The sequence below is a fragment of the Eptesicus fuscus genome, chromosome 12, assembly GCF_027574615.1.
Source record: "Eptesicus fuscus isolate TK198812 chromosome 12, DD_ASM_mEF_20220401, whole genome shotgun sequence".
NCBI lineage: Eukaryota > Metazoa > Chordata > Mammalia > Chiroptera > Vespertilionidae > Eptesicus > Eptesicus fuscus.
In genome coordinates, this window is record NC_072484.1 from 36,115,444 (window position 1) to 36,138,658 (window position 23,215).

The 23,215-nt window shown below is 45.5% G+C and overlaps 1 protein-coding gene across 5 annotated transcripts; it reads left to right on the forward strand.

Annotated features, from left to right (window-relative positions):
• Positions 1–184: 184 nt before the first annotated feature.
• On the forward strand, positions 185–17,317 carry AAR2 (AAR2 splicing factor). 5 transcript variants are annotated; one of them, XM_054724391.1, is made up of 5 exons: positions 202–224; positions 467–531; positions 2,858–3,665; positions 7,580–7,809; positions 16,719–17,317. In XM_054724391.1, the coding sequence occupies exons 3-5, from the start codon at positions 2,909–2,911 to the stop codon at positions 16,884–16,886; spliced, it is 1,155 nt and encodes a 384-aa protein (XP_054580366.1). In that variant the 5' UTR covers positions 202–224; positions 467–531; positions 2,858–2,908; the 3' UTR covers positions 16,887–17,317. The 5 variants fall into 5 exon arrangements, with proteins under 5 accessions (XP_028013600.1, XP_028013601.1, XP_054580366.1 ...); XM_054724392.1 differs by lacking the exon at positions 202–224 and adding an exon at positions 225–241; XM_028157799.2 differs by lacking the exon at positions 467–531 and having other exon boundaries at positions 185–224.
• Positions 17,318–23,215: the final 5,898 nt, after the last annotated feature.

Genomic DNA, 23,215 nt, shown 5'->3' on the forward strand with positions numbered 1-23,215 from the left:
ATATAAAATGCACAAAAGTTTGACAAAAGTTGTTACCCACGGTTCTGGAGCTAAAACAAGAAACTAAAAGCAAAGGGTATTATGGGGCGGAACCTGCCGACGCGGACCGCTTGTCCCGCGACCTAGAGATCTGCCCGGGCGCTTTTTCCGTAGCTCTTGTCCGGCGCCAAAGCGGACTTCCGGTGCGCTTCCGCGGTGCGTGAGCGGGGGCGTCACCGAAGTTGGTGAGTGCGGCTGCCGGGTCTGTTTTAATTCCTCTCCTTTCGTTGTTTGTGTAGCGGGGCCACCCCCGTTCCCGGCCTGGGGTCGCGGAGTGCCCTGAACTAGGGCGCCTCGCTGGGGTCTGTGGGCTGGTGGTGGGACCCTGGTGTCTCTAAAGGCCTTTCTCCCGAGAAACGGTCACGGAGAGAGCGTCCCCAGTACTCCCCGGGTCACCGGGGGAAACTTCGGTCTTTCCTAACTTCAGAACTTGGGGACCCGAGACCTTGGCTGCGCCCGACCTGGTTCTGTCCGGCTCTCTGTAACTTTCTGGTAAGGTCTTTCCCCGAAAGGAGCCTTTGTTTCTCAACTACAAAATGGATAACCATGTTTTTATTAAATAAATGTTTATCAAGTGTCTAGTATGTGCTCGAGGTATAAAGAGAATCAAATCTCGTGGAGGTGACAACCCTCGATTACACATGGGCAAAATTGCTGACTTGGGACGTGAAATGAGAGTGTATCACAAGAGACCCGACCTAGGAAGCTTTACGGAGGAGATTATTGGGCTGAGATGAGAAAAATCAGTTGACAAAGAGAGGAGGGAAGAGCTTTATAGCGAGAGGAGCTTCCTGTTTGAGGGTCTGAAAGAGGCCAGTGTGACTGGAGCAGAGCTTGTGTGGGGAGCATGGTATGAAACCAGCTGGAGGCGTTGCTAGGGCCCAGACCATGACTTTTGGTTTTCCAAGAACCACATGGGAAACCACTCAGAGGGTATTAAAAGTGGGTGTCAACATGCCTAGATTGGCATTTTGAAAAGGTCACTCCAGCTGTGGGTGGAGAATGGATTGGAGGGGCTAGCGCTCTGGGTGAGTGTCATGGCGGTTTGGATTAAGGAGGTGGTGAAGAGAAGTGGATGGATGTGATTTTCTGCATTCCAGGGCGTCTTCTCTGTGTCAGGCCACATGCCAGCTGCTGAAGATATAATGAATAGAATTACTGGCTGATGGAATTAGATTGAAAGGAATTATCAAGGAGGAGCACACAGATGCCACAAGGGAAAGTGGCTAAATGAGGAGCAATTTTCTAAATGTAATAGCTGTGCGTTTAGCAAATATTCATAAAGTACCTTCTGAATTTAGGGTTGGGAATAGGAAGATGATGTATAAATTATTTAGAGCAGTGGCTTTCAGGCTTTTTTTGACCGTGACCTACAGTAACAAATACATTTTATGTTGCAACTAAGAGTATGTACACAAACACAAAGCTTCAGAAAGCAGTTATTATTTTTAGAAAGCACTCTAATTTTTTTATTCTGTGATTTTCATTACAAAATAATAATACTGGCTGAGACTCTAAACTGTTTCTTAACCCCTAACGAGTTGTGACTTGAAGTCTGGAAAAAAAAAAAAAAGCTGATTTAAAGTGAGGGTCATTTGTAGTGTTTTGGGTTAAGGCAGTAAAATATACCCTAAACATTTTTGGGAAAGGGTTGGTCTTCCTTTCTTCACTGTTTTCTTTTGTTTTGATTGTGTGAAATATAAAGAGTAAAAAGAACTAAGCAGGCCACTGATTCTTCTCTTTGTGACATTTTAGCGTCTTGTTCATTTGTCTGGCTAGATTGGAAGTGCCTAGAGGGCAGTGACTGTCTTCCTCTAGATGTTTTATTTAGTGCCCGGTAAAGATCCTGGCACAGTGCAGGCATACAGTGGTTATTTGTTGAATTAAATAGGTACATGTCTTGGGACTAGACGGGTAGATAATTGTTTGGCTTAAATTAATTCATGTTGGAACCATTCTTATAAATACCACAGAGGCAGTGTCTGCCTACAGAAGTTTTACAGTATGCCCCCATAGGTGGTTCAGAGGTAGGTAAAATAAGTGTTCTGAGCTCTTTGCCTTCTAAATACTGATCCGAGGCCAGCCATGCCACCTAAATCCATTCTGGACGAGTGGCCCAGGGTTGCCACTGACTGTGGGCCCTTTGGGAAGTTGTTTCACTCCTTGGACTTTAGGTTTTTACGTGTAAAAGGAGAAGGGAATGTTTGTGTTGAAAAGCTCTCCACTTCCCAAATTTGTTGTGAATTTTAGGTGCTGAGCACCCACTTTCCACCTCTGTCCATTTCTGGGCTTTCCCTGAGGCTTATGGGAAACTGGGTGTGTATTTGATTCAAGCATCCTTCTCAATTCTTCTGGGACTTTCTAGCAATAGGTTTTAGGCAGAGTTATAGTTTAGAGTGGACCATTCAGGCTTCCTCTACTTTCATTCTCCATAGTGAGTGAGTGAGAGAGAGAGAGAGATCGAGAGAGAGAGAGAGAGAGAGAGAGATCCGAGAGCAGATCCCGAGTGGACAGCGGGAAGAACACTGGCCTGGAGGGCAGGGTACCCAGGTTCTAATTTGTGTGACTTTGTATGTCCTTGTGTGACCTGAACATGTTACTTCTCTGGTGTCTTTTCAGCTGTGAAGTGAGTATTCTTGCTCATTAAATTAAAACACAAAAATTCTCTTCTCTCTGAATCTCATATTTTCATCTGTAAATGGATGTAGGGTTGTGGTGAGGATTAAGGGAGATATTGCGATCAGGGGCATAGAGAATGCTCAGTAAATGAAGTATTCTTTCCCAAATTCTGACGAACTCTGATTGCTTTCTTTTTCAGCTGTTCTGAAAAATACAAAGGGTTCTCCTTTGGTCACCTATCACTGCATCCATGGCTGCCATGCAGATGGACCCTGAGCTTGCCAAGAGCCTCTTCTTTGAAGGGGCCACTGTAATCATCCTGAATGTGCCCAAGGGGACAGAGTTTGGCATTGACTACAACTCCTGGGAGGTGGGGCCCAAGTTCCGGGGTGTGAAGATGATTCCACCAGGCATCCACTTCCTCCACTACAGCTCAGTGGACAAGGCCAATCCCAGGGATGTAGGCCCTCGTATGGGCTTCTTCCTTTGCCTGCAGCAGCGGGAGCTGACGGTCCTGCGCTGGAACTCAGTCCGAGAAGAGGTAGACCTTTCCCCAGCCCCAGAGGCTGAGGTGGAGGCCATGAGGGCCAACCTCCAGGACCTAGACCAGTTTCTGGGACCTTACCCATATGCCACGCTCAAGAAGTGGATCTCACTCACCAACTTCATCAGTGAGGCAACAATGGAGAGACTGCAGCCTGAGAGCCGGCAGATCTGTGCCTTCTCAGAGGTGTTGCCTGTGCTTTCCCTGAAGCACACCAAGGACCGGGTGGGGCAGAATCTACCCCGCTGTGGCACCGAGTGCAAAAGCTACCAGGAAGGCCTGGCCCGGCTGCCTGAGATGAAGCCCAAAGCCGGGACAGAGATCCGCTTCTCAGAGCTGCCCACACAGATGTTCCCAGCAGGTGCCACGCCAGCAGAGATAACCAGGCACAGCATGGACCTGAGCTATGCCCTGGAGACTGTGCTCAGCAAGCAGTTCCCCAGCAGCCCCCAGGATGTACTCGGTGAGGAGGAACAAGGCTCTTTGGGAGTGGGCCAAGGAGGGGTATGAGATTAGGGAGTATATCTAGGGTTATCTAGTCTAGGGGTTCCTAAAGCTGGCTAGGAGGCAGTCATGTCCAGTACACTCAGTAAAGATACAGATGTCCAGGCCTTAACCCTGGAGATTGACTCAAGGGATCTGGAGTGGGGCCCCAGCGATTTATCTGTCTATTTATGTAATAAACACAAACCCTAGGTGAACCAGATGCAGACAGTCCTGTGTTTGGGAACCACTGACATGGCCCAGCCCCTCCCTTTACAGATTGAGTCTATAGAAGGAAAGGATTTGCTAAGTGGTCAAAATGAGACCAGAGCCAAGGGCTCCTGGTTCCCAGGCCTCCCACTTCCCTCCTCAATTTGCTCCTGACTCTCAAGGTGTTGGTCTCTCTACTGCTTAGACCAGGACAGTGACTTTTTAAAAACATTATTATAGTTCTGTTTTTTGTTTTTTTTAATATATTTTTTATTGATTTTCTACAGAGAGGAAGAGAGAGGGATAGAGAGTTAGAAACATCGATCAGCTGCCTCTTGCACACCCCCTACTGGGGATGTGCCCAAAACCAAGGTACATGCCCTTGACCAGAATCGAACCCGGGACCTTTGAGTCCGCAGGCTGATGCTCTATCCACTGAGCCAAACCGGTTTCGGCCATTATTATAGTTTTTATTTCCCCCTTATTACAAAAATATATAATCTGGCCACTCAGTGTGTGTGTGTGTGTGTGTGTGTGTGTGTGTGTGTGTATGTGTGTATTAGAGGCCCAGTGCATGAATTCGTGCATGGGTGGGTTCCAGCCAGCCTGGCCAGGAGGAGGGGACATGGGTGGTTGGCTGGCCTGCCTGCTGGTCGAACTCCTGGTTAAGGAGACAATTTGCATATTAGCCTTTTATTATATAGGATATACACAGAGTGGCCAAATTATTATGCGTTCAGAGATCATAATAATCTGGCCACTCAGTGTATAACTATGGCTATAGATATTTTATTTCAGTCTTTTCTCTATGTTAATTTCTATGTATTTTCTTTTATTTATTTATTTTTTAAATGACACATTTGGTATTTATTTCAAAATAAATCAAAGAACAAGCTATAATTTGATTATCATTGTAGGTGGGTGATGGATACATAGGGGATCAAGTGTATCATTTTCTTTACTTTTGTATATATTTGAAAGCTTTCATAATAAAAAGTGAAAATATTTTAAGTTCTTGTATAAAAATATGCAACAAAGAGGCTCATAGTATTACTACTGAGGACGATTCATAAACATTGCAAGCAAAATAACTTAAGCTGCCATAAAGTACTACCGTAATGTAAGGAGGAAAATGCACCAATCAGAAAGGATATATGTACCCCTCTGTTCTCTATGTATTTTCTTTTAGTCTTTTTTAAGTTCAATTATATTTTTGTATGTATATGTGATTTTTTTTTACAAAAAATAGAATTATGGTATATCATTTTGTAATTTACTTTAATATAAACATTTTTCTATGTCACTGAAATAGTCACTCCTTTTCATTGGCTGCTTAAGTTCCATAGTTATTGAACCAGCCCAATGCAGATGGACCTTTAAGATGTTAATATTTTCCCTATTATAAGTGTTGTCTAGTGAACATCCTTGTGTGTATTTCTGCATATGTTTAACGTTGAAATTGTTGGATCAGAGCATGTATGTTGCCTTTAGAAGGTTGTGCGTCCTCACCAGCTATTGGGTGGCTGTTGCCTGTTACCTTTGACTTGGCAATTTAGCAAAGGCTTCTTCCATATGGGTAGTTGGAGAATGCCGTCTTATTTCAGTTTACAGTTGACCCTGAACAACACAGGTTTGAACTGCATGGGTCCATTTATTTTGCAGATTTTTTTCCTCAATAAGTACCTGTACTGTTTTTGATCCCAAATTGGAAGTTCCCAGATGCAGAGGGCCTACTATGTGTGTTGATCTATGCATTTTACATGGGGGACTTGAGCATTCACGGATTTTGGTATGGGAGTGGGTGTCCTAACATCAACCCTCTGTGGATACTCAAGGACAACTAAGTTTTTGTGAAGTCAAAAGTTATAAGCAGATTTTTGACTGGACAGAATGTCTGCTCCTCAACCCCCATGTTGTTTAAGAGTCAATTGTATTTTTCTTCAGTTACTAGTGACAGCAAACATTCATCACATCTTCAACAGCTATTTATATGTATACAGTATATTTTACAAGTTGCCTAGGTATTTGCATTTTTTTTTATTGGAACATCAGTGAAAGTTTTGAATAGAGGGCCTTTTAAATCATTGGCTCAGCTGATAAGAAGGGACATTTTAATGAATGTATTTTAATGCATTACATAGTATTTTCATTTAATAACTAACACTTGAAATTCTGGCTTAAGAATGAACAGAAATCCTGTTTTTTACTTCTAAAACATTTCAGTTCTTTAAAGTAATCTCGTGAAAAGGTCTGTTGCAGGGATAACTTTGTATCTGCATGACAACTCTTTGAAATTATTTCTGATCTCATAATTTTAGAGTAGGCCAGAAATGCACGAATTTAAATAAATGCCCTAAATTCAGAGAATAAGCTTATGTTTTCAGAAGCCGACCAGGAAAAGCCAACTGAAGAAGGATATCATTAAGCTCTATCACACAAAGAAAATTTGACTACATATTTTGAAAATATCGGTCAAATGTCCTACCAGGTACTAGCTAGTCACACGTGTTTGAGTGTATCTGTTGTTTGATGACCCATATGTAGGTCCACAGAAGCCCTCATTAAATTTGAGGAGAGACAGAACATCTCTGATCAGCAACAGTATATTTTGGTAACCAGTTGCTTGGCCAAGTATAATGACATCTAGATCAGCGATGGCCAACCGGTGGTTCATGGACCACTGGTGGTCTGTGAGGTCGGAAAGGTTGGCAACCGCTGATCTAGATCATCAGGTCTCTTTGTTTGAGACAGGCATCCGATGGAAATGTTGGAATAATAACTAATATTTATTGAGTGCTGCTTTGAGCCATACATTATTTTAAATGCTTTACATATATTCATTTATTTAATCCTCACCTTTAAATAAGGAAATTGAAGCATAAACAGATTAAGTACTGTAACTTGCCCAGGGTCACAGCTGCTAAGTGGTTGAGCTGAGATTCGAACACAGGCAGTTTGGCTCCAGAGCCCATGCTCTTTCCCACCAAGTTTCTCACAGAGATTAAACCACAGAGACTGTGATTAAACAATCAACCCTGGAACAAGTCCTCCCAAATTTTCCTCTTCTGGGAGGCTCTAGAACTGTTCCCAGCCAATAGAAAATCTGTTCTATCTTTTCATTGTTCACATTCCTAAGGGTTAGATGTGTGACCTTGTGCACGTCCCTTGGCCTCATGTATAAAATGAGGCAAATACCATCTTTTCCTGATCACCTTGTGGAGTTGGGCTGAGGATTACATGGGGCAATACAGCATTTCCCTGAACCTGAAGCAGATTATCTGCATCAGAATTAGAGCTACAAACCATCTATCCTCAGCCAGGATCTCTGCGGGTGAGGCTTGGGCCGCTTTATCTTTAGCAAGCTCCTCTAGTAATTCTGATAGGCAGCCAGGTTTGGGATCCACTCGGCATGATATCCATGAGCACATTTTGTAAACTCTTTAAATGCCAGGCAAATACTAGGTGTACCTCTTCTCTTGCAGTCTGATTTTACAGAAATCCAAATTTATAGCAGTTCAGCAAACTTTTATTAAGGACCGGCTTGTTGCAAGACCCCATGCTGGTCTCTGCAGGAGTGACCAGGAGAAAAGACCACCTCTTGCTGAGGCCCAGGGGAACTGTCGGGCTTATAGAGTCAGCTGGTCCTCTTCTCCCTGAGGATCATCTCCTCTCTGTGCCTTTCAGGTGAACTTCAGTTTGCCTTTGTATGCTTCCTGCTGGGGAATGTGTACGAGGCTTTCGAGCACTGGAAGCAGCTCCTGAACCTCCTGTGCCGCTCAGAGGAAGCCATGGTGAAGCACCACACTCTCTACGTCAACCTCATCTCCATCCTGTACCACCAGCTCGGCGAGATCCCCCCCGACTTCTTTGTGGACATTGTCTCCCAGAACAACTTCCTCACCAGCACGTTACAGGTGAGCAGTCTTGCACCCTGAGAAGGGTTACCTTTTTGTTTCTGGCTATTCTTTCATGACCCAAAGTGTTCTTAATTTTAGTTTCCTAATCTTGGGCTGTTTTCTGGTTCTCTCTCTCCTACTCGTTTTAAGCTCCTTGATGCCAGATACCCTTTCTCTGTACCACCCTCTCTCCACTTGCGCCCAGAGTGCCTAGCACTGGAGTACTTGGAATTTGAATCACCTCCACTCCTTTGAGTTACTCAGCTCAAAACAGTTTTTCCTTCTCCCTGTAGCCATAGCTGCAACCCAGTAGGACAGAGTTTGGAACATCTGCAGCTCTTTAGATCTCATTTCAGCATTAAAGTAACTTTGATTTCCTGTGTCAAACAAAATGTGCCAGTTTCTGCAGAGATTCTCTGACAGAAAAAGTGAAATTTGCTTTTAACTTGGCAATTAAATTTTCATTATGAGTGGTAATTAGGGAAGAAGCTTCAAAAAACAATCTTCATCCTGTGCTATTTCCTCCCTTTGCAAACAGATTAGCTTCCTTTATGTTCTTGGGAAAGCCTCTGTCACTCACATTTCCTAACTTTCTCAAGGCAGAGCTGCAAACTGTCAGTTTCCATAGTTTCTGGCCCGTGAACTGCTTTTCTCTCCCTGTATGTTAGACCCCCACAAGACCTGCTCCTTACAAGGTGGCTGTTCACTGACCTCCCTCTCACTCCCGTGCAGGATAAGGGACTGAACATTCATTAAGTGCCTGTTGGGTATCAGGCACCATGTTTATCATACTATATGGGTTTCCTCATTTGATTTCTCTGGAGTGCTGCAAGGCAGATAGGATTATTCCATTTCACAAATGAGAACACAGACTCAGAAAGGTTAAGCAGTTTATGTAAGTTCACACAGCTGGTAAGTGGCAGAGTCAGGATTTGTACATTTGTATTCAGGCCTGCATATTGAATACAATGTAGCCCCCCACGCCCGAAGGATTCTTGACTGATAGTAGTGGAGACACCATCATGCCTGTTTCTCAGAGGTACAGAACACTTTTCTAAAACCAACATACTGTTGGAAGAGTCCCTGTGAGCAGGCAGCTGACTTGAAACTGGCAGCTGGAGGACTTGTGCCGACCATGGAGATGAGTCAGTCAAGCCGATGGCTTGAACCTGGTGTATTCCACTTCAGATGAATTATAAAACTGCCCTTTTATTGGTTCTTAATATAAAAGAGAAATTAAATCCTTTTATCCCTCCTCTGCAGGGAAAATCCCCACCACAGTTACTGGGTTGTGGGTTACGGAAGAGTAGGAGGCATCAGCCTGCTAACTTGCCTCTGGCAGTGGCTGTGGTCCACAGCAATATGTGCAACCCTCATGATGTGCGTTAATGCTGTCGCACAAACATAGGAGGGCCACACTGTGTTGCTGGCTGTTCTAACCATTGTCAGCACAACCAACAGCTGAGCTCTAATTGCTGAGGCTTTGTTGCTAGCAATGATTTACGAAGCAGAAAGGGCCCAGCTGGATTGCTAGATGCCCCGGTGGGGTGTGCAAAGCTGATGGGTGGAAGAATTCTGTCTTTGGACTTTTCACCAAGAAAATTTGATGTTCTTATTTGGAAAAATCCAAAACACGTGCCTTTAAAAAAAAAAATCAACACGTTTGTGAGTGTCCTTTCTTTAAATACAACATTCTCCTGAAAGTTTTGCAGATTAGCCAGGGTTCCTGCCCTCCGGAGATTTGTTCATTGATTTAGCAGGTGTTTCCTGAGCACCTGACAAGACTAGAAATATAGCTGTGAGCAAGACAGAGTCCCTGACTTTCCGCTTACATTTTGGTAGGAAAGTAAATAAATGAATTAACCAAATAACTCCAGAAAGCAATGTGTTTTAGAAGGCAGTCCTGCCTGGTACCATTTCCTTAACCCACACCTTTTGGTCTCATCTAGGCTGCATCAGAGTCTGTCAACTTCCATGTCTACCCTGTCAGTCCATCTGTCTCTCACTTTGCCACCTGAGTTGCTGCTCTAAAATGCATATCTTATCCTATTTCTCTGCAACTCCTCATTGTCTAGAAAGTTAAAAGCCCAAATATGGGTTACAAGGCCCGATCTGTTCTAACTCCTAACCTCTTCTCTAGCTTCTCCTTCGTCTCCCTGTTTTCCTCCATCAACTCCAGTGACATGGTCTCCTTGCAAATTCCCAGACATGCTGTGCTGTTTCATGCCTTCTTAAAAAAAAAAAAAATGCTGTAAAAAAATAACACATAACAAGAGGTCTACCCTCTTAACAGATTTTTAAGTGTATAGAACATATTGTTAACTATAAGCACAGCAGATCTCTAGAACTTTCCATCTGGCATGACTGATGAAGACATGGGTATGAAGTGTCATGCCTTCTTAACTGAACCTGACTTTCCCTCTGCCTGGTGTGTACTTGTTTACCCTATGAGATGCCCTCAAAACATCCCACTCTGTGACGCCACACCTGATCTCTCTCCTCTCTATACTGTTAGCCTGCTTTGTACTTGTCAATATTATATTGCACAGGCTGTCCTTGCTGAAATTTACATATTGTCTGCCTGACTGCCCCACTTAGCCTTGAACTTTCACCCAAAGCCTGTTTTGTTCATCTGGTTATTTTAAACACCTAGTCAAGGCCTAGCACTTACATCTTCGTGTTATTTGTTGTTTTTAGATAAATAGATTGTAACTCCTATGGCAATGTAGATGGCCCTAATGTGATAGATGTAAACAGTGAATTCTAATCAAAGGGCATTTGGAGCACCAAAGAGAAATTGGTTAATCCAGACTGTGGTTGAAAGGTGAGGGGACAGAGGATCAGGAATGGCTTTTTGCAAAAGGTGTGTGGGGGGCGGGGGGGTGATGGCATTTGACTCTGAGCTTGAAGGATGACAGATTTCAACAGGCACAATATAGAGAAGGTTATTATAAAACTTTTTTTAATGGAAAGTTAAGTCGATGCCATCTTGGCAGTGAGAATTCAGTCCCCCCACACAGAGGCACTCACTCACTCAGGGTGTTTATGACTGAATGAATCAGCCCATAAAAGCGTTCCTTAGCCAGCCGCCTGCTCTCCCCCCAGGTAGTCAAGTAAGTGGAACTGGCTTTCTTACTTAGGAGCTTAAATGGCTACTACCCGTGGAGAGGGGCCGGTGTTTGTGTGTGTGAGCACTTAAAGGCAGCCACGTAATGGCCTCTGCCGTTAGAGGCCCTTTTGAATAAATGCCACTGGTTTTTACAAATCCCATGGATTTAGCTTGAATAAAAATTATTTGTTTTACAAAAATAGATACAGTTTTTTTTCTTTTATTTAAAGCTACTTGAGTCACTACAATTTGTTTAAAACCAATGAAACGATAATCTGAATTTAATAGAATAGTAGAAAGTGAGTTATGTGCAAAATAAGAATTCTTATTGCTGATTGCATAGCATTTAGGCATATAGTCACGTAACCTGTTTTTTTAAAAATATTTTTAGTCACAATGGGCCATATATGCTTTCTAGCTTTATTTCTTGAGTATTCTAAATGCCAGTGTCCATCTTTAACTCTTGAGAAAAAACGTTGGCTCTGACAATGATGTCTATAGTGTTTTTATCATCTTACCATCTATGATCAATTTCACCTACCTACTCCCAAACCTCCTGCCATCAGCTGTCTATTACTTTTTTACACTTACTGTGCATTATCTCATTTAGCCCTCAAAACAATGCTCAAAATTAAGGCTATAATCCCATTTTATACATGAGGAAATAAGATCAGAAAGGTCACATAATTTTGCCCAAGACAACCAGAGCTAATAGGTGGCAAGGCTGAGCTTTGATTCTAATGCCTGCAGTGAGCTCTCATATATTAGAGCCCCAGACAAAACATCCCAAATTCTTTAAACTGATCTCAGAATTATTCCCACTGCTTTTCACTTTCCTGGCAATCATTGTGAAGTGATAGTCTTGCTTTTAACACCACTTTCTTCTTCTGCAAGTAGAAATAAAATGTCCCACCTCTGGCTTGTTTTAGTCTTAAGTTGAAAAACCATTTGGGAATTGAAAAAATTCAGAAATTTCATCCTTTTTGTCTAGCCAAAAAGGTAGGATAAGACAGTGACTCAGCTACCTACCTTGGTATTTTAAATTTCTCAGGTGACCTGACTGAACTCTATTTAACTTGGGCCTAAAAGAAGGCTTTTACATTTCTGACTAAAGTAATTTATGATTTTATAATATGCAGACTTAGTGATAAAAGTAGTAATACCTTTTTTATATTTAGAAAAAATACCCAATGGATGTACTTTTAGTTTTAAATAAATGCAGTTGTTTGTGTAATGTTGTTACCCTATTTCAAAATATTTTTTTAAATATCCAGGATTATTCTTCCTATATTAAGAGGATTCATTTCTCAGTGATGCTAAAAATGTTTACTTGATTTCACTTTGATAAAATAACCAGATCATTACAAAGTTTCCTGAAGAAGGCATTAATTAATCTAAAAATAAGAGGACCAAAGTAAATTATTGCTTGGAAACTGGGTATAGTCTAAACATCTCCTTTTCTGAATTGTGAGTTTTTAAAATATCAAGTTTTTAAACTGTAGGGATAAAAATAAAAATAGGTCAGTTAATGTCAGAGGCGAGGGATAAGGGAGGGTTTGACCACCAAGGTCAGTACAAGGATGTTTGTTAGAGTGATGGAACTATTCAGTATCCTAATGGTGATAATATATCCTTCAAACTCATAGAACTGGAAAAACTGTAAGTATATATCAATCTTGATTATATCATATAGTGGTTGCATGGGTGTATGCATTTGTCAGAACAAATCAAACACTTTAAATGGGTGAATTTAATTGTATGTAAATTATGTCTCAATAATGCTAATTTTTTTAAGTCAAATTTTTTTTAAAAAGTCAACCGGGCCTATGCCCTGGATCCTGGAGGCCTGCAGAGGAGCCAGTCCCAGAAGCACCTGGTCACCAAGCCCCTTGGCTCTCCAGGGCAATGCTAAAAATACGAAGGATGTATCAAGTCTGTCAACACAAGAAGAAGGTCTTGATAGGGAAAAAGGATTGAGATTTCTTTCCTTGGACTGGATCTTGCTCAACATTTATCACTTACTTGCTCAGCATTTATCACTGTTCTCATCTGTATAATGGGAATAGTCATTTCCTGTCTTCCTACCTCCCAGGTTTGTAGTAAAGATTAGATTGACAAGTTCTTTAAAAAGGACAAAACACTTTTCAAATTAGAAGCCTTATTTTTCAGACTGAAGTCTTCTATTTGCCTGCTTCTGGTTGATTTTATTACCAGGCAATGTTTGAGAGAGGGGTGGGAAGGGTGAGTGATGGGTCTGGGCCCAGCCTGTTCCAACCTCTCACTACTGGCCATTTCCAAATGCAGGGCAGTCCCTACATCTCATTATCCTTTCAGTGAATGTCCTATGGGCCTAACTCTGTGCCAGGCGATATGCCATGTGGGACACATGGATAATTCGGACTCATTCCCTACTCATAAGGAACACAGGTGACAAGCACTGTGAGAAATGCCAGAATGGCAGCTCGGGCACAGTGCTAGGGGGACGGGTTGGAGCAGGTCATTTCAGCTTGGACTTTTATAAGAGGCATGTCTCAAGCAGGTGGTTTATGAGCTGGTGGCATGCAGGGGCCTAGTAAATAAGCCACCTCCTCCCCAGGATGAGTCCCTAATTCTGTCCAGGACTGTCACATAATTATTGAGCAATTATTTGGTACCAGGCACTACAAAAGTGAACCAAAAATGGATGTATGTCATACTCTGTGCCAGGAGTGGAACGCAGCTGTGAAAAAGAGTCATTGCTTTGGAGTTCTCCTCATCTCTTGGGAGAGTTCAACTATAAGTGGACTGTTACCTAATTGAGATTGAGGATATGATCGCGGTAACTCTGAGCACTGGGGGAGCATAGAGGAAGGAGCACCTGTCCCATCCTTGGTCTGGGAAGACACCCTAAAGGAGGTGATACATGAGCTGAGCCTGAGTTACTAGTAGAAATTAGCTAGATGAAGGAGAAGGGAACAGGTGGAAGGGTGTTACAAGTAGGAGAAAAGCATGTGTGTGTAGAGGCACAGAAGAGGCAGTAGAGCATGTTTGGACCACTGTTCAGTGTGGGTGGAGAGGAAGGGCTGTATAGAGAATAGAATAATTTACTAAGGAGGGGAGAAGGGGAGGCTTTTGATAATTCAACTAGCAGGTTCCCCGGGACCTCTGCGGACAGATTCATGGGTGTGTAGGGCCTTTGGAGCTAGTGCTGTTTGAAACAGGCTTCTCTGCTTCCCACACCAGGCCCCTCCCCAGAGTTCAGCTGGGCTCCCTATTGAGTGCTCCATGGCACGCTCTATTAGCTGCCTACAGACAGGCCGCCAGCTTCCCCACTGCCCTCTCGCCACCAAGCTCATACAGCCCCTCTAATTAGTTATTGATCTGGTACTTTGTTGTGGCTATGCTTCCCGCTCCTCTATTTAGTCAGTTCCCAAGTTAATGAAACCAAATTCTGTAAACCTCCCTTTTGCTCCCCCCTTCCCCCCCCCCCCCCCCCCCGGCACACACACACATACATCACTTCTCTCCCTGCTACCACTCCAACAAAATGGCTCCAAACAAAGACCACTGAAAATGGGCCTTGCTCCTGCTCACAGAAAGAAGCGGGGAGAAAGGGCGTTGTCCAAGGAATCAGCCACAGAGGATGCCTGTTACCTTTGTCAGGTCAAGGCCCCTGGAGCCCAGAGTCCTTCCGTGGTGGTCTGCGGGCCACTTGTGGCACGAGGGTATGTGGATCAAAGATCTTCCACCCTCATGCTCCTGTGTCTGTGGGGAGCTAACAGGTAGTCTTGGAAAAACTACTACTTCCTTTCTGGGTAGCTTTGATCCAATCATTTAATTTCTCTCAGCCTCCATTTCTAAAAAATAGGCATTCAAGTGTGTCTCCCCACGGCATTTTGAGGACCTATTGGGATATTTTTTAAAACTTACTTGAAAAGAGTAAAATAATAGGAGGAATAATGGGTTTGCTATTATTCTTAGAAGGGGTTAGATCTAGGACAATCCAGAATGGAGTTTCAGATGTAGAGAACATTACTGTTCTGCCCCCTCCCATGTTTATATTAGATGAAACGAAATTAAAAAGAACATCAAGCCCTGGTCAGCATTGCTCAGTGGTTAGAGTGCCTGCACACTGGAGGGTCCCGGGTTCGATTCCTGGTCAAGGTCACATGCCTGGGTTGCAGGATGATCCCCGGGCCCCAACAGGGCACATGTGGGAGGCACCCAATCAATTTGTCTCCCTTACATTGATGTTTTCTTTCTCTCTTACTCCCTCGCTCCTTCCCTCCCTCTTCCGTTCCACTCTTTCTAAAAATCAATGGAAAAAATATCCTCAGGTGAGGGATGACAAAAACAAAAACAAAAAAAGAACATTAAAACAGGGAATTACTATCCAGAATATATAAAGAATTCCTACTGATAACTCAGCAACAACAACAATAACAAAAACCTGATTAAAAATTGGCAAAGGGCTTAAATAGACGTTTCCCCAAAGAATATATACAAATGGCCAAATAAATACATGAAAAAATGTTCAGCATCACTAATCATTGGGGAAATGCAAATCAAAACCACAATGAAGTGCCACTTCACACCCATTAGGATGGCTACTATCCAGAAAACCAGAAAATAACAGATGTTGGCAAGGATGTGGAGATATTGTAAGCCTTGTTCATTGCTGATGGGAATGTAAAATGATGTAGCCACTGTGAAAGAAAGTATAGTGTTCCTCAAAACAAACAGAATTTTCTTACGATCCGTGAACTCCACTTCTGGATATGTACCCAAAAGAATTGAAAGCAGGGACTCTACGAGATATTTTTACACCCGTGTTCATAGCAGTGTTACTTACAATAGCCAAAAAGTAGAAACAACCCAAATGGCCATTGACAGATGAATGGAAAACAAAGTGTGGTATAGACATACAATGGAATATCAGCCTCAAGAAGAAGGAAATTCGGACACAGGCTACAACATGAATGAACCTTGAGGACAGTATGCTAAGTGAAATAAGCCAGTCACAAAAGGCTAAGTATTGTATGATTCTACGTATGTGAGGTACCTAGAATATTCAGATTCCTGGATACAGAAAGTAGAGTGGTGGCTGCCAGGGGCTGGGGGAGGGGGAAATAGGGAATTATTATTTAATGGGTTCAGAGTTTCATTTAGGAAAGATGGAAAAAGTTCAAGAGATGGATGGTGGTGATGGTTGCATAACAATGTGAATATACTTAATGCCACTGAACTGTATACTTAAAAGTGATTAAAATTTGTTAATATTTTGTTATGTATATTTAACACAGGTTTTTAAATGATAATGTAAAAAATTGGTTAAAATGGTAGCTTTGTGTTATGTATATGTTATCACAATTTTAGAAAAAGAACATCAAAGCTTTTAAGGGGAACAGAGACCTCTAACTGGCAGCCTGTGGCACATTTAGTTTAGAGCAGCAATTCAACTTCATTGGCTTAGGGCCTGTCATTTTATGGGATCCAGGGGCTTGTGAGCCCCCCAAGCCCTTTTAATACCAGCTGGTATAGCTACTACCTCTTCCTCTGAGTTACTGCCCAGGTGCCCAGTAGGTCTCCCCAGGGGCAGGGCCAGAGTAATGGGGCTTCTCCGCCCAAGATAGTAATTTTCCATTCTGGTCCTGCCTCAGCTTCTCAGCAGGGTTTGGACCTTGTTTCTTGGTTTGGGGGAGCACAGCAGGTATCCTGGGCCTGTGCCACCAGCAGCTGATTTTCCCGCCCCAGAGAGCTGAGCACCATGAGGAAATTTCCACAGCTTTCTCGGCTCCCTCCGTGTTCTCAGGAGTGACTTATCCTCTGTTCTCTGTAGGTTTTCTTTTCCTCTGCCTGCAGCATTGCTGTGAATGCCACCCTGAGGCAGAAAGCTGAAAAGTTCCAAGCTCACTTGACCAAGAAATTTCGGTGGGACTTTGCAGCGGAGCCGGAGGACTGCGCCCCGGTGGTTGTGGAGCTCCCCGAAGGGGTGGAGACGGGCTAACTGGGAGTGCTCTCGGCTGGGAAGACACCTTCCCACACAGCTGCAGCCTGACCTGTCCGCTCACCCCTCGTCCTGGACCTGCCGGGGCAGCAGCCCCACCAGGTTCTGCAGAGACGGAGCCAGAATTCCCTCCTTCACCACCACATGCATCCTTTAGTGCCAAAGAGGCTGTACCATCCTGAAGGCACGTGCGTGAGCTCCCCATCAGCCTGGCCTTGGTGCTAACCTGACTGACTTCCAGATGGACTCTTACAGAAGCTCTTGGGAGAGACCTGCCTCAGCAGCAACCTACTTCCTTCTGGATGAGAACTGATTGCGTATTCCACAGGATGATTAGAAAGAAAGAAACCCTGGACTGCCGAGGGGTCTGCGATGTCCGTTGGTGACTTTTAAGTTAAGCAGAGGGCAGAGGGAGATGAGCCAGAATTTCAGTCTGCCTCTTGTTGAATGGGAATACATCGCAGAAAACATGGGCATGTGACCACTCAGGAGCCCCAGACTGGGGAGGGCGTAACACAGAAGACAGTTGGGTTGTATCTGACAAGTCATCAGCTTTTGCTTTTCCATCTAAGTTCCTTTCTCCTGTCCAAAGGTCCCACTGGGTAATCTTCCCAAGATGGTTGTGGCCCCTGACTTCAGGGGCCTTGTGAGTGCGATGCCTCTCCCATGTGTTCTCTTCTGAGACCTCAGACCCAGAAGTGGGACTTGGCAACCCTCCTGCATGGCCCTGTTCCTCAGCAGAGCCGCCATGGCTGTTCCTGATGACCCGGAGATTCAACAAGAGAAAGGTTCTTGCTCTGGACAGGCTTCTCAGCCCTGTTGGAGTTCTGTGCCTTTATTCAGAGCTCTAGAGATGACTGGTCAGCCTAGATTTTTCCATTCCTGCTGTGGAGCTTTCAGCCACAGGAGTAATGATGCTGGCGTTGCCTGGGAGTCCTGAGGGCATGCCCTTCAGGCACACAGGCCCCTCATCCTGACCTCGAGCTGTGCTATGAGCAGAGTCCCTGTGCTGTTTTCCAAGGCTGCAGCTCACACCAGGTTTCTAAATGAGAATTCCTGCTGGTTCCACTTGTTTCCTTGGAGATGTTTTTCCAGGAGCATAATGTACATTAAAGGCTTTGAGTTGAGACTAAATCCCCTTGTGTGTGTCTCTTTTGCAGTTAATCTGCCCAGATCCCAGAGCAGCCAGGCCACTGTCCATAGACACACATCTCCTCCCTACTGAGCACCAGGACACACTCACCCAACCTCTGCAGTCTCAGGAGGAGGAAGGCAGCCAGCATTGCCTCCGGTTACCAGTGGGGCTTCTGAGACAGAAACTCCTGGCAGGATTGAGGCCCTGTATCTGTATAATAACCACAAGTTTTGCCTTCTGTGAATTCGCTGTCCTTTTCCTCCCCAAAGCCCGCTCATCAGAAGTACTTAGGAGCTTGTTAAAAGTGTGGGTTCCGAAAGAATGAAGTCCTGATCTATGCTACACCATGGCTGAACTTGGAAAACATTGTGCTGAGTGGAAGAAGCCAGACATACAAGGACATATTATGATTCCATTCATTTGAATTGTCCGGAATAGACAAATCCATAGAGACAGATTAGTGGTTGTCAGGGACTGGGAAAGGGGGATGGGGAGTGATGCAAATGAGTACAGGGTTTCTTTTTGGGGTGAAAGATTTTAGAATTAGGGGTGATGGTTGCACAGCCTTATGAATATATTAAAATCCACTGAAAAGTGTGTACACTTTGAAGTGGTGAATTTTATGGTATGTAACATATCTCTTTTTTTTTTTTTTATTGATGTCAGAGAGGAAGGGAGAGGGAGAGAGATAGAGAAACATCAATGATGAAAGAGAATCATTGATCCACTGCCTCCTGCACGACCCACACTGGGGATCGAGCCTGCAACCTGGGCATGTGCCCTGACTGGGAATCAAACCATGACCTCCTGGCTCATAGGTTGATGCTTAACCCCTGAGCCATGCGGGCCAGGCTCATTAATAACTTTTAAAAGTGCACATTCACAAGTCCCACCCTGCAGGGATTGAGAGGTGGGCAATCTGGATATAGCCTGGATACCCTCAGTGTTGAGTAACCACCTTGAAGTGACAGCATTGCAATGTAGTACCCGGACCACCGTTAGGTCAGAATTTGACTCCCACTGGCATTATCAGGGCAGCACCTAGAAGTTGGGTCATGTGACTTTGTTCTCCAAGCTTGTTGATCTTAGGTCCACACCGACCACTTCCCACCAGTGCCACATACTCAAACGGGTGAAGGAAACGTCACTACTATTCACTAAGCGCTCTGTTCTCTCACTTCTCTTACTCCTCAGCACAATATGCGGTAGGCATCGTTATCGTCCCATTCTACTGATAGGAAAATGGGCTCAGAGCTTCAGTCATTTTGCCAGGGTCCCACCGCAGGGAAGGATTGAGGACAAGAGTCAAGCCCAGGCCGCTGGATGCAGCTCTGTGATTTACTCCTTCCTGCCCAATCCCTGCCTCCCCAGATCTAGCCTTGGCCTAATGATGGCTGTGTGACCTGCAGCCAGCCTTCTCTGGGCCTCAGTCTGCTTCTGTATAAAATAAGAGAGTTTGCTTGGACTTGGGGTTTCTGACATAGATTCTCCAGGCTCCCTCAGGTATTTAAAAGCGAACCCTTGTGTTATTTTAAATGTTTTCAAAAGGGAAACTACATTTACATGGCATAATAGGGCTGGGCTGTCAAAAACACAATAGGTCTCTTGATTGGGACTGGCGTGACCCTGTGTCTCCTGATTGTCCCAGCTGGCAGTCCTCGGCATGTCTTTGATGAATAAAAAATGTGAAAACAAATGAATTATTACTTAATACTTGCAGTGTGTTTGGAAGGCAGAAACCTTCCAAAGTGAGAACCAGTGGCACCGCTGATCTCGGGCTGCCTTGCAGTTCTAACACATCTGAAAGCAAAGCTATTGGCAGGACCTGGCCTGATTTTTAAGTCCCCTCGAATGCAGGCCTCCTGGGGTCTGGCTCTTATTTGCAAGGCTGCTTTATCCTATTAACAGAATCAGCAGAGGCAGTGACTTTCCAACCCCGTCCACTGTCCCCGTGACAAACCTCGCTGCTCCGAGCCCCACTCTCTGATTTCTCACCACTTGGGCAGTGGAGGAGATCCCCGCTGCTGATTGCCTCTTAACCATCGGTGATTATTTCCCCAACGTCTTCCCCTGGCAAATATTATTTAATCTTCCCAGGGCATCATGACATGTTGGTCTCTCCAACTCATCAGACTTTGGCTTGACTGAAAATGCTGTCCCCCACTGAGATAGGGGCTGGAAATGCAGAGCTTGTGCTATGGACAAGGCCATCCCTGAGTCACATCTGCCAGATTTAAAGCAGAGCGGAGCCGGGAAGCTCCCCTGGACCACCTGCTGATCCTGAGGGGCACGGTGGTCCCGTGATTGCCCAGAACCCTCTTCTCCTCACCACGGCCCTTCCTCACCTCAGAGTCCACCACATCTGGCTCAAGCAGGCTTAGTTTTCATTAAAACCCTTCTAGACTCTTCTATGTCCAGAGTATCTAAGGACTCATTCTCTCCCCAGCTCTGGGCTCCTGCTGTGGACTGGCCTCCCTGCTGAGAGGGTGGGATGAGAGCCCGGAATCCAATCCGGTCAGCTGTTCCCTGCTGTAGTGGGGCGGGGAGTGTCCAGCCCCTCCCCCACCTGCCAAGCCTCTGTCCTGTGTCCTGGAGCCTTGCTCACCTCTAGTGAGGGTTCCTGAGGGTTGTCAGGCTGTCAGAATGCTTGATGGAAGGGAAGTAGGAGACTGGGCTCCTCAATAGAGTGGGCTCCCCAATGTCAGACGGCCTGCACGAAAGAAACTCGCAAAGTCCCTCTTCCCTGGGTCTTTTGCCTGCTTCCTCCCTCCCCACATTGCTCTACTTGCCTTCTGCCGCCCTCCATACATTTTTACCTGCCTCAGGTCTGGGCTCTACACTTCTAGGGAGATGCTGACAGATGGAGTTACATCTTGAGGAGAGGGAGCTGTCACATGAGAAGCAGTGGGAGAAAAATGCAGGACCTTCACCAAAGAGCAGAGAGAGAGGCTGAGAGCTGGAGAAGAAGGAAGAGGCCTCCGCATCCTTCAGTGCAGAGTGGAGGCCTGAGGGGTAATTTGCAGGGAGGCAGAGCTCCCTTCCTTCCCTCTTCATCCAACCCATACTTACTGCATGCCTGCCCCTGTGAGCTTACATTCTAGTCGGGCCGGGGCGGGGGGACTGGGGGGGCGGGAGCAGATAGTAGCATAATAAGTAGATTATAGAGTGTGTTAGTTATAAGAAATACTAGGGGGGGGGGAGGGGAATGGAGCAGGATAAGGGAATTTGAGAGTCCTGACAGGGTGAGGGGAGACGTTGCTGTTTAAATGGGGAGGCATTTGAGCAAAGATGTGAAGGATGTGAGCAAGTGAGCTGTGTGGGTATCTGGGGGAACAATGTTCCAGGCAGAGTGAACCGTGGCTGCGAAGGCCTACCTAAGTCTGGTGTGTGGGAGGAACACTGGGGTGAGTGTGCTGAGAGAGGAGAGGAAACTTGGGAGGTTACAGAGGGACCAACTTACCCAGGGCTCAGGGCCTGTTATAAGAACATTGCACTTTACTCAGTGAGATGGGAACAGATCACAAGCTGCTGTGTTGGACGTAGGCTGCATGGGACAGGTGGAAGCAAGGGGACCTGTAAGGAGACGAGTGCAATCATCGAGGTGAGAGGTGAGTGATCAGAGCGGCATCAGGTGTGCATGCTGGGGCCCTGTTCACCAGATGAGGAATGGACTGGGTGTCTTTCAAGAGCCCTTCTAGCCTGATAACCCCTACTTCTCTGAAGTCTCAGAATCTGAACAGGATACCAACTCCTTGGGGTCCCTCCGCCTCAGGAGTCCCCTCTCAACTGTCCCATCATGGGATCGGTCAGCCCTTCCTGTTCCCAGATGGGCATTTGGGTAGGCGGGGCGATGCTGAAGGATTGGGAGGGCAGTCACAAGATGTGGGGTGTGAGGACTCGAGAGGGCTCTGTTGAGAAGTGGTGGGTGAGGCAGACGGCTGTGATGACGGCTGTGATGACGGTGGTGGCACCATCAGCACCCGTGTGGGTGGTCTTGTTGCCAATGGCAGTGAGGAAGGTGGCACTTGATGTTCAGGTGTTCGTGTGACTTAGAGAGTTGGGGGTATGTGAGGCCTCTGTTGTTTCTAATTGGTGCTGGTCAAGAATCACCCCCGCGCCCACCTTCCCCAGGAACTTCCATGGACTTCGAGGTGATAGCTGTGAGCCGGCATGGAGCGCGGCCTCCCTTCTCGCTGCCGGGCACTGGTGGTCCCCTCCTCCCTCAGGAGGAGCACCAGGTCTTCAGGGAAGAGGAGGAAATCAAGGCTCAGAGAGGTGAGGCACAGGCTGGCGGGTCCGAGAGCCAGAATTCCAGCCCACCTGTCCGAGGCCGGCACTGCCCTGCACCGCGCCGCACTCCTTACTAAGGACAGTTACATAATCCGTGATAATTACCAGTTGGATCCGAGGCTGCCAGCTGACAACTGGCAATGTCAGCCACTTGGAAGGGTGCTGGGCAGCCCCGCTAGCCTCCTGGTTCGTGATAGCTTGCTAATGTTTCTTCCTAGATCCTTCGTGTTCGTATCTGCCTGTGGGCACCCTGGACCAACCAGGCTCGGGTGAGCTGGCATCTGGTCCAGAACCAGGCTCCTTCTGCTCTCCTGGGCACCACTGGGGCCACTGAGCGGCTGCCCAGGCTGGGGCACACCTCCCTGAGTGGAGTCCTCTCTCACCCTGTCCCACCAGAACTGCTATTGAGTTTGCAAAGGCATTTTGCTTTGTGAAGGATGCTGCCAGAGGTGGGGCCTCTGAGGACTGACTTAATGTACATCCTTTGCCTCAGTTACCCGCTGGGGATCAGTACGCTGTTCTATCCTAAGGCTAGCAACCGAAGGTACCAAACAGGATGTGGGGTTTGGGGGTCTCCCTGGTACATTTTAAATGAAGAAGACTATACCACTCATTGTTCATTTATCTTTTGGAAATTGTTCATTTATGTCCTCTGCCTATTTGCCTGTTGTATCTTTGTGTTTTTTAAAATAATATGCATTGCCCGGCCAGCATGGCTCAGTGAACCAGGAGGTCATGGTTCAATTCCTGGTCAGGGCACATGCCCAGGTTTCGGGCTCGATCCCCAATGTGGGGCATGCAGGAGGCAGCCAATCGGTGATTCTCTCTCATCATTGATGTCTCTCTCTCTTTCTCTTTCTCTCCCCCCCTCCTCTCTGAAATCAATAAAAATATGTTTAAAAAA

Bases quoted from the DNA above. Each gene is read 5' to 3' on its own strand.
- AAR2 (XM_028157799.2), top strand. From the start codon at position 2,909: ATGGCTGCCATGCAGATGGACCCTGAGCTTGCCAAGAGCCTCTTCTTT. The intron at 3,666-7,579 runs GTGAGGAGGAAC...TGTGCCTTTCAG, and splicing joins CAGCCCCCAGGATGTACTCG to GTGAACTTCAGTTTGCCTTT. The intron at 7,810-16,718 runs GTGAGCAGTCTT...TGTTCTCTGTAG, and splicing joins TCCTCACCAGCACGTTACAG to GTTTTCTTTTCCTCTGCCTG.